This window comes from Harpegnathos saltator, unplaced genomic scaffold (genome assembly GCF_003227715.2).
Source record: "Harpegnathos saltator strain DR-91 unplaced genomic scaffold, Hsal_v8.6 scaffold115, whole genome shotgun sequence".
Classification (NCBI taxonomy): Eukaryota; Metazoa; Arthropoda; class Insecta; order Hymenoptera; family Formicidae; genus Harpegnathos; species Harpegnathos saltator.
Window position 1 is genome coordinate 1431475 of NW_020229890.1, and position 11130 is coordinate 1442604.

The window sequence follows — 11130 nt, forward strand, 5'->3', positions numbered from 1 at the left end:
CCGGAGAAACTGCGTTTCAACGTTTCGACGTGGCGCGCACACGCGCGATTTCGCAACGTTGGATCACGACATTAGCTCCCCCCTCGTCGATATCGTCTCTACAAAGTGTACTTCGTGTGTGTCTTGCCCACTAACAAATTCCGGCCTCCTTCGTAGCGATGGCGAAAAAACTCCCCATTATTGCGAGCGCAAATTCCGTTACGCATTTTTGTGCGGTGTCTCCCAGTGGAGAAATTTTATGAAATATATTAGTGAAGAAAATTTATCAAACACCTCGGACATGGCTAAATGTTCTCCATGGAAACGGTCATAAGAGCGGAACGGAATCAACGAAAGTCATTTCAGAGGTCACACCTACACGAGAGAGGAAGACTACTACGCGCGACTGCGGGATTAGCATGGCTCCAAGATGATCGCTTTCTGATCCGGTTCTCGCTGTTTCCTCCTACGAGAGGTGCAAAACAAACCCATACACAGCCGTATGAGATTGTTCAACAGGAAGGTTACGCTACGTTACACAGGTAGTATTATATCACACACCGGTTAACCGTGCTAACGCCAAGGTGGCAGGGAGGCGGCGGCGGCGGTAACGATGGCGGTAGCGGCGGTGGCGGCGGTGACGGCGGAAGCGGCGGCGGAGGACGGTACGTTTGCTGTGTAGGTCGATGGCGGCATGGTGGGGTCTGGCCAAGCGAACGTGCCAGAAATCTCGTCGCCCGGTGGCTGGGCCGATCAATACTCGGCATTTGTTGATTTCTTGGTTATGCGGTGCAAAAAATGTCTGAACGACGGTGCCAGCTGATGGATCTCGTCACAGAGATTTCGAATATCATGTCGGCCGAGCCGATCGGGCCCGGCAACGACCCAAAACAATCGGTCCCACGTAAATGCGCATTAATGTCGCCGCGCCACGAGCTCTGGAAGCTTCGGCGCTGCGACGTTGGGCGACCTCTATATAAGGCGGCCGGCCGGCCAGTCTCGGCGCATTCGTAAACAAACCCTCGTTCAGTTCGGACGCAGCGAACACCCGAAGACCCCCTCACCCCATCACCAGTGTAATACACTTTGACTTCTTGTTTTGTGGTCATCGAGACTGCCTGCACGACGGGAAAATGTAGGCGAGCGGGCACCGGTGCGGAGCGCGACAGTTTACCGTAGGTATACCCTAACCGGGTTTTCATTTACTTATTATTCCACTTGAAGAACTTACGACTTGGCTCCTGTGAATTGTTAACGATTAATATCGGTGTTATTGCGATATTTTGTGGACGAAGATGACGCTTGACCTCCGCTGTTGTTACTCACCATGAATGGGGTGCGGAAACTGATGGTGACCTTCACACCCTAGTCATGAGGATTTAGAGCAGGATGTTGGAAACCAATAGCTTGTTGTAATATAACGTTAGCTCGTAAGGGGTATCGAAGGGGATGTATAGACGCCATTTTGGTATTGCGCCAATCTCTCGATCTCTTGTTTTCCGAGTGATCGTGTTTTTGCTATTGTTTTGTTGCCACCGAGCTGATTATCTTTGCGCAATTATAGGATTTGTGATTATACTTCCACTTTTCGTGATTATATGAAGAGACAGCAGTATCATACATTTGTTTTATATATTCATTATTGAACACAGTATCAAATGATAAGATACAATTGTACAACGTATTAAAAAAAATTATTTTTTAAAACATTATACTTTTACGATAAATATTAGAGAAACGTTGCTTCTAAACATGACAAAATTACATCATCTTACAAAATTGCCTCGATATACGATCAACGGTAGAATGAGAAACAATAAAGGAATGAGAGTCTCTCTAACGATAACTTCTTTATTCGGAGGTAGTGGTGGTGGTAGTAGTCGCAGTAGTTGTTTCCACGGGAACCGGCTTAGCAGCTGGCACTCCTGTTTGAACAACACTGATGACTCTTTCCGTGCCAACCGACGTCACGTTCTGAAAACGAACGAACTATCATTAGAGATTATATGATAAGCAAATTATTAGTATATGTGTTTGTGTTTTTAGTGCACCCTACGGGGTCGGTGCTTGGACAATCCGTACGCGACGATAACAGGCGTGATTAGAACTTGAAATTCCTTCACACTTCGAACACACAAATATGAGAAGAGAACTTCGAGATATAGGTAAGTGTAATAAGCTCTAGACAAGATAGTATATTAAGTTCAAAGGACTACATTTACATGAATGACACTGTAGAAAGATTAAAAATACGACGGTTAAATCGATACGCGCGACAGCATGAATGACAAACGACGCGGCTACATAAATAATGCCGAAGGTGAAGAGCTTTTTTTTTAAATAAGATAAGATGAATCCAACTTTCATCTCGTCAATGTGAAAGCAAAAAGCGAATGAAATTTGCGATAAAAATTTAGATGTAATTAGACTTGATTTTCCATGTTCGAATTTACTCGCAATCAAATTTACCTTGTACACACATGTTAAACAGACGTCATTCAACGTCGTTTGAGTCACGAAACAAAAGCGACAGAAATAAGAGAAACAACGATAAGAATGTAATTTTTGATGAGGGACACTCGATTGTCAGCAGCAGTGTCATCGATTTTAATAATCTGATCTTTGAAACTCACTGAAAAAGTGCGATTGCTTCCAAATTTGAGGACCGGTAATTCTCGCCGGGAACGCTCGCCTTTTGACGTGCGTGTCCTCGCGTCGTTCATTCGCAGTCGCATACAATCTATCGCCGAGTTTCAAGAGCTTCAGATTTAAAATCGACGCACACTGATCGCAACACAAATCGCGAATGTGCCTCGTCCGCAGCAAACACGCTGCGTTCGCTGCTGAATTTCGAACGTTAACGATACATTCGTTCTGTTTTGTAGTCTAGTGCAGATTCGTAGTTTGATCTGTGAAACCGTCGGCACCGTCTCTGCCCTCTTCTAATACCGCACACTGAGGCTCTCACGGCATTGGGAACGTTGGAATTGAAAGGCAAAAAAATCAAACATGTAACGTAAGCCGTACCAGCTAACAAAGACGAGAGGGAGAGTGAGAGTGGAGGAGAGAGAGGGGAGAAGGAGGAGGAGGAGGAGGAGGAGGGGGAGGAGAAGGAGGAGGAGGGGAGGAGGAGGAGAGGAGAGGAGAGGGGAGGGAGAGGAAGAGATAGAGAAGCTCTCGTTCGTTCGCGGTCGCCGCGAATGAAAGAGCAGGACGGATGTTAATGTTAATGGTCTCGGCTCCGTCGAGCGTACCTTTTTGGGTGCCGTAATAGTTAGTATACCATCCGAGGAGAGGGTCGAGGTGACGTTGACGAGGTCGTGAGATGGGGGCAGGACGTATCTGCGTACGAAGTGTCTGCTGACGTAGCCGTGCTCGTCTTGCTTCTCCTCGTGTTTGGCCTCGATAATAACGTGGTTGTCGGCCGTCTTCACCGTGATCTCATCCGGTGAGAATTGTTGCACGTCTAGTATCACCTGCGGATCAGAGCGCGGCCCCGCGGAGGCCCCGGGAATACACGTATTAGTCTGTTCAGGATCCTCTTTCCACGAACGTCTTCGGAGGACCGAAATTTTGCGTTCTCTCTCTCTCTCTCACTCTTTCACTGTCAAGGGAGCATGGATTAGTACAGCGAAGCGCATGCACACACAGAGACACACCGACCATCGTCCGACCATGCGCCGCCCGTAGACCAAAAGTTAAGTATCGATCGCTTCAGAGCGAGCTTGCTTTCCGAGGATGATCGTCGAAATTGAGCGATAACGCCCTTCTCTTTATTTTCTCTCGCATTGCGCGTCAACGTTTCTCGCGTTTCTTTCCCTTGGTTCTCCCGTTTTACCGGCTAACCAAATTCTTCTGTGGAAGGGGATCACGAACGCGGTTTCGTAGCGCGTATACTGTACCGAAACGCAGAGAGCTACTTTACGCACAATCATTCCGGCTGACCATCTGGAGCGCCTCGCGCGCCTGGTTTACACTCGTTCTTCCAAGTTTCCGCGTTAGGGAACCGCCGGGACCGGTCCCGATCAGACCACGGTAGTTGGAGTTTCCACGACGAAGGAGGAAAATGACAATTCGGCCAACGCAGTAGATCCGTCGAGCGTCTGCTAGCGCATCCGGAACAGACGTTCTCTTTTCATTACGACTTCCGTCACTTTTTCTTTCATGTAATCTCCCGTCCGCGTCTCTTAGATCATCGCGTTATGGTACAAAAGCAAACCGGGAAGATGTAGTTGCCGGGCCCACCTACTTGTGTGAGACTGTTCCTTTTTTTTTGACGACCAAAAAAAACGAGCATACATACAAGTAGGTGATCTTTTTTATCGGTGATCGCGCACGGTCGTGACGGGAGCGATCGGTCGCGACTGCGGTGGCCGATCGCCTTTTCGCGGCCAGCGGCTCACTTTAACAAAAGTGCAAAAAAGAAACAGAAAACGATCAATAACAAAAAGTAATTTACCAAAAAACAATAAAAAAAGACCGAAACAGAAAATGGTTTAGACTTTCGTGTAGAACGAGGAAGCTTCAACGATCGACGGTAGGGTAGGCGAGCCGAGTCTTTCCGCGTGATTCTGGAGCTCGGTGAGCGCGAGCGCGAAGAGAATAGTGGAGGATGATTCGCTGTGCATTTGGAAAATAGCGTCAGACGGAGAGTAGAGGAGCAGAAGCCAAAACAGAGAAGGGGAGGAGAAAAATTGATGAAAGATCGGTCTGTAAACAGTCGACTCGAGTGCTGCGCGCAGAGCGACATAGTTTGTACATATAAAGAGACAAAAAGGAACTTCTGTGTAAGGGACAAAGGAGTCACATTTTGTACGATTCTATCGTTGATGGTTTCAAAAAGCATTTATTTTTGTATAGAGATTATAGCCGGCAGGACCGGGGCTTGAGGCCCGTTTGCGTGAGCGGCGCCCCCTTCGAGAGGGGGGCGCGCTGACGGCTGCTCGTCTCGGTTCTTTCATCGAACAAGACTGATTAAGCTCGACACGATAGCATATATACATATACATCCACTCTTTCGGTTGCATATTTTATTCCGTGGCTGCTGCGCGCGCGCTTTCTCGCGTGCGACTCTTAATGGAGATCGTAGACGGAGATACAGCGGAGCAGAGAGTTTCACATTAGACCCTGCGACAGGCGAACTGTGCGCACGATTGCGCGAGGAAAAAAATATCGCGGAAAGAGAGAGGAACGAAAATAACCAAAAAAGAGGTAAAGTACATAAAAACGAACATAAAAAATACAAAAAAAAGAAGAGAGAAACGGTTGGAGGAGGGGAGGTAAAACGAGAACTGTGGTAAAAACTGTGATTTCATAGAGATTCTGAGGAAAAATAGCGTGTGACCGACTCCCCGCAGATCGCACAGCGCGATCGTTCCCTTTTTGATACGCGAACCTTTCGTAGAGCATTTCGGCAAACGAGAAGGATAACGGCGTCACTCGGAGAAAAAAATATACATGTAAGAAAAAAACAGACACAAAAGAAACGAAAAACGAAAAAAGAATAAAAAATAGCACGCGTCCGGAAAAAGGAAAAGTCGTCTCTCCGTTCCAATTCATTCGCGCGCCCTCCCTCCCTCTGTCGCGGAGAGAGGGGGTGTACGAGATACCTCACTCGCGAGTCGAGCGAAAATAGTCCCGAGAACACACTCGTTTCACCACCATCCACCCACCCATGCGTCGAAACGAAAAAGGGCTGCCGTTTCCTTCGGGTCGTCTTGACGTCCGCGTGTGCGCGCTCGCGAATGATTTTAGAATCACGATTGAGGTGTGCGGTGTATGATGTGCGACGCGCATGTCAGCGGCAGAAGACAGCGGCAGCTGCAGCAATTGCAGCCATCGACTTCCGGGCCTTCAGGTGTTCCGAATTTTTCGTTCGTCCCTTTAGACACCCTTAACGAACATTGAGATTTTCCGATCATCCGCGTTCGATTCCCCCCAACTTCGTCCACTATTTGTTTCCTCTCTGTTTCTCCTTCGTCTTTTTCTTTTCGTTTTATTTCATTGTAATGGTCGTGCGACTGATTCGCTCCATCAGAGAGTAACGTTCGTTCCCACCCTCCCGTTCTCTCCCTTTAGACTAAGAGTCTTCGTTTGCGACGTATTCTTCTTTCCTCTTTCGAACTTTCCCTTGATCCTTCCTCTCCGCCCTTCCTCTTTCTCTTCTTTTTCCTCCCCTCCCCTCTCCTCCTCCTCCTCCTCCCCCTCCTCCTCCTCCCGTTCCCGTTTCCTCTACCCTCCTTCTTTATTATCCCTCTTACGAATGCGCCTTTTCGTCGTTTCCCTTCACTCCCCCGTCACTCCTCCGTCACTTATCTCCCACGACTTTTCTAGATTTCGAAATCTGACTACGATTCGCCGCTACTCGTTTTTCGGTAGAAAATAACGAAGAAAAGAAGTATCTATACACTTATTGTATATCATACATTTTTCGTAGGATATTACCCGAGGCTTTTTGTATTTGATACAAAATTCGTTTTGTGTCCGATATAAATCGCGCTCGAACTGTAAACACCAAAAAGAGCAAAAGACCACTAAAGAGATCGTCAGTTTAAGTCTCAGTCTAAGTTGTATCACGCGTAACCGATCACAATCCGCTCGCTGTTGCATCATTGAATCTTTCTGGCAGGAGGCAAAATATGGTAGTCATAACAAGACGACGATTTTAAAGTCATAAATTTTCAAGGTTGTCCGGCGAACCAACTTTAAAAAACCAGTTGACCGTACGAATTCATGAATTTAGGAACGTTCGGGCAAGTTCTTTGTATTTTGCCTAGGCCTAGGTAATTACATTCAAGGAGATTGTCGTTTTAGACCGTGATTGAGTTTTGCCACCTGTGACCACTTGTATCTCGATCGCTCTGTTATATCATCGAACTTCCATGTGAAAAAAGAGATAAATGTAACGCGATTAATAACCGTTTTAAAGTAACGCATTTTGGACCGTCAGGCGAACCAGGATATCGACTTTAAGAAATCAGTCGACCGTTCAAATTCATGAATTTAGGAGCGTTCAGGCGAATTCTTTATATTCCGCCTAGGCAAATCATATTCCAGAAGATCGTTGCTTTAAGCCGTAATTAAGTTGTGCCACACGTGACCACCTGTATCTCGATCGCTCCGTTGTATCATTGAACTTCCACGTGAGAAAAAGGATAAATGTAAAACGATTAATAACGGGCCGATGAAGTTCACACGAATTCATAATTTTAGGCGTGTCACGACACGCTCGCACGGCAGGTGAAAACGTGTAGTCATAGTGTGTGTACATTCGCGAGCCAAAACTGGTGTTTTAGGTGTTATTTGCGATACTTAATGTAAATTAACGATCGATATTACTGTCGAGTTACTAAGTTACTGTAGATTCGTAGTGGATAGCTGTGAACAATCTAAGGATTGAGAAGTGTACCCGGGGGCGTTTTATCCAGTTTAAACGAACGTAATATTCTGACGAAACGATAAGAAAATGTAGCCAAATCTTTCCCTCTCGTGAAATCCTTCGGAGAATCGAGGGAGTGCTTCTTACAAATTATTTCGATCGTTTCGAACGATTTAATTTCTTCGCGACACTCCCAATCACGTATATTTGATTGATTTCCGATTTTCGACTCAATCTGTACTGTTTTAGAGAATAACTGCTACGTAAGATAATTGATGTATGGGTGGATAATTGATCTATGATCACCACACACGAGCCGCTGATTTATAAAAGTAGTCTGCGTTCCTCAACGAACGGTCGCGTTAGAACCGCCGCGGCCATCGCGTAACTTTCGTTATTCGGGAAAGTTACGGGACGGCCGTAGGCGGTTTTACGGTAATGCCACGTTGAAGGAATAAAATTTCTGTACAGAACGTAAACATCGTACGTCCTACGTAAATAAAACTAACTTGATCGCATAATATCGTCCATAACATAAATTTAACACGCGTAACTTGATCGCGCTTATACTTTTCACATTCTTGAAATTGAACTAAGCGTACGTTTGATCAGGAAAATCTCTCGAATATTTTTCCCCTCATCCGGCACATTTCTCTTGGGATTCTACATGTAAGCATCGAAAAATTCTCAACATTTAACACATAGGCATTACACACGTTAAAGAATTCTTTCCGAATTTATCGTTGAAAACCTGTGAGAAGAAAGGCGAATTACGAAAACCGAATACAGGAATTTAGAATAGCGGCATTTTCGAGGCGAAATTAACGAGGTGAGATTCGAATTGCAAATCAATCAATCGGAAAGTGATTACATTTATATTTTTGGCTTTAATTATTGATTATTGAATTATTGTCGCGTATAAGGGAAAAACATTAAATTCTCGAGGTTTTATTAGTTGTAAATAATTTCCGGCCAATTCTCCTCTTCCGCAGGATTCTGCCAGCTCTCTTTCGCTGCAGAATCCTGCGGAAGATGGAATTGGACCGTTACAGCAGTACTTCCGCCCTGTACAATATATCTTCAAATATATTTTCAATACTTTCCTGAAAGAGCAACGTATCGTTAGCGACTTTACGAAGAAAGAACCGACCAAAGTCGAGCATAGTACCACTTGAATATACAGGACAAAATACACGAGGTATAGGCATTGCAAATTACGTTGATTTTCATCAAAGTATATTACTACGTGTTTAATAAGCTCTTCAAATCGACAAACCTAAGCACAAGTAGAGGAAAGGCACCAATATCGACATATTTTTTTTATTTTTGGACTCTATCTCTTAATTGAAAATGCAAAATATAAATTTATAATATACATGTATCGGGAACTTGTATTATTATTCATTATATCTATATTATTCACTATATTTCTATGATACATTATTATCTCTATGATATACTAACTCTAGCTTTTAAATTAACTTTAAGCTTTTAAATATGTGCTAGAAATGATAAGCGAAAAGTGATTGTGAGAGTTGGAGTCCAAAATTGATATATCTACTAAAAAGTACAGAATATGTGACAAAAGTGTGGAAATATAATCGATCGTTAATTTATCGAAAAAATTTATCAAAGTAAAATTGAGAACTCTTACTCGTCCTTTTCGGTTTGTTATTTATAAAGGACTCAAAATCCAATAATACGATACGTCATTTTGAAATGCATCCGAATGAAACCGAATCTGTCAAACCACACGGTGAAAGAAGTAACAAAAATGCATGATCAAAATGAAACCGCTTTAGAAATCTATGCAAGAGTGCGAGATGATTTGATATTATTTTCGAGTAATAGAAATGTCACTTTATGAGACCTATGTCAGTATATAGGCGCCTTTGCTCTAAAATAAAACAGAAAAAACATGGGTATTAAAACGACTGAACAGTGACAGTACACAAAGTATCGGAAGAATTAAAATCATCTTCCAATGCAAATCTTATAATTTGAGATCATCTTTCGTGTTTCACCACGAATATGAGAAGACGAAGCCGTTAATCGCTTAGTGACAAAGTTCTAGAAAATCATGTCAGTAACGTCACGTAATATGAATGGAGCATGATCGCGAGTGGAGTATGATGCGTTTTATGAGCTAAATATTGCAATATTTGCGCTATCGTATTTCGCAGCGCGCGCGGTGCACACAATAAACCGAGTAAAATTTCTAATAATACTTATGCGAATGGAACAAGCAACGAGCAAAATAAGAAACACTAAATTAAATATTGTAGGAGAAAAACAGTTTTCGCGACACTTTCCGGAATAAAACCACATATCGAAATAAAATACACGATTAAGATGTTGATTAGTAAAAAAACTTGGATGTTGATAAATAAAAAACTTGGACATAAATTACTGGCAATTTTGATAAAATAAATCACTCGCGAACAAAACCAAAATTATATTAAAAGCAAATAAAATATTAAAAGATTTTCTAGAGAATCTATTGAAAGATTTCGATCACAGATACCTATATTGAATAAACTGGATCAAAACTAGACATTCGGTATAAAACAATAGAGAACGTGGACTAAAAATTACATTCTACTTGCAAGATCCGCAGAGATGGGGTGATAGAAAAACTCAGATCAAAAATTGTTTTGCTGGCGAGACCATCGCTTTAGGTCCAAATTCAAACCCATAAAGATCAGCAGAAAGCAGCGCAAGATTGTATGCAAATATCGATTTTCGACCCATCAAACCGCTCCGTTTCGGTCGCCGAACGCGAAATTGCTACAGGTACCAACCTGGAAATTCTCTTTGTCCAACTGGACCGTGCTAGATCCACTCGAATTCTGACGTGTTATATGCCTCCACGGTCGGTAGTACGTGTTCCCCAAAATCGAGCGCAGAGAAGGTCGATTGAGACCAAGGCCGGTGAAACCTGATATCAGGTCGTCACGGTGGAGACCGGTGCCGAAGTGTTGATCCACCAGTCGTGAGACGGGACGATCAAAGTCCTCCCACCAATCGCGAAAAACAAGCGGCACGATCGACATCTGCAAATCAAAGCACGCGTTATCACCACGACACATCGTTCGACACACTTTTTCTCAATTAAAGAAGGTTCTAATTTTATTACTAATATCGCTTAAAATGGTCCAAAAATAATTTCGCAACAATATCAATGAAATGGGATTTATAAATATCGTTATACGTAATCGTCTTTTAGTTCATAAGTTATCAAATATTTTAAAAGTGACAAAATAAGAGCTTCAAAAATTTTATTACACGTAATTGTACAAACAGTAAGAAAAATGGTACTATTTACTATTGTATCTGCTAAATAATTAGATTAATTAGAAGTGGGAATAGAATTTGAAACGCACATATATTAGACATTTTTAATTGTTAGATTATCACGGTTTTGATTAATATGTGTGTTAGGAATATTTTACTCTACAATTTGTATTAAATTTGGCAACAACACGGAATATTTGCGTATTGGTAACACTATTTACATCGAAATAAAAAAACCTGAGTACAAAACTGACATAACAGTTTCCGACGGGCGCAAGTCAATGTACTTTGATTAAGGTAAATGTAAGTAATACGATAGATATGACTCTTACTTATATGTTAATCATTGTACATTAATCTGCGACTTCGACATACATTCACGATCTTGTCGATCGGAAACGGTTGCAGCAATCTTTGTGCTCAAATCTAGGCAGTCTAAACAAATACGAACCAAATTAACTTATATAATTGCACGTAAA

At 42.9% G+C, this 11130-nt stretch overlaps 1 protein-coding gene and 2 long non-coding RNA genes across 3 annotated transcripts; 2 read left to right on the forward strand and 1 right to left on the reverse strand.

The window, feature by feature from the left end:
- The first annotated feature begins 972 nt into the window (after positions 1-972).
- LOC105188517 (uncharacterized) lies at positions 973-3042 on the forward strand. Its single transcript, XR_850198.3, has 3 exons — positions 973-1154; positions 2026-2144; positions 2865-3042. It is a non-coding gene; the product is annotated as an uncharacterized LOC105188517 (long non-coding RNA).
- Positions 1742-10414, reverse strand: LOC105188516 (lethal (2) essential for life). The gene is made up of 3 exons (XM_011150030.3): positions 10159-10414; positions 3234-3455; positions 1742-1953 (listed from the first exon to the last, which is right to left on the reverse strand). The coding sequence occupies exons 1-3, from the start codon at positions 10408-10410 to the stop codon at positions 1831-1833; spliced, it is 597 nt and encodes a 198-aa protein (XP_011148332.2). The 5' UTR covers positions 10411-10414; the 3' UTR covers positions 1742-1830.
- On the forward strand, positions 3238-4664 carry LOC112589549 (uncharacterized). Its single transcript, XR_003113625.1, has 2 exons — positions 3238-3427; positions 3515-4664. It is a non-coding gene; the product is annotated as an uncharacterized LOC112589549 (long non-coding RNA).
- Positions 10415-11130: the final 716 nt, after the last annotated feature.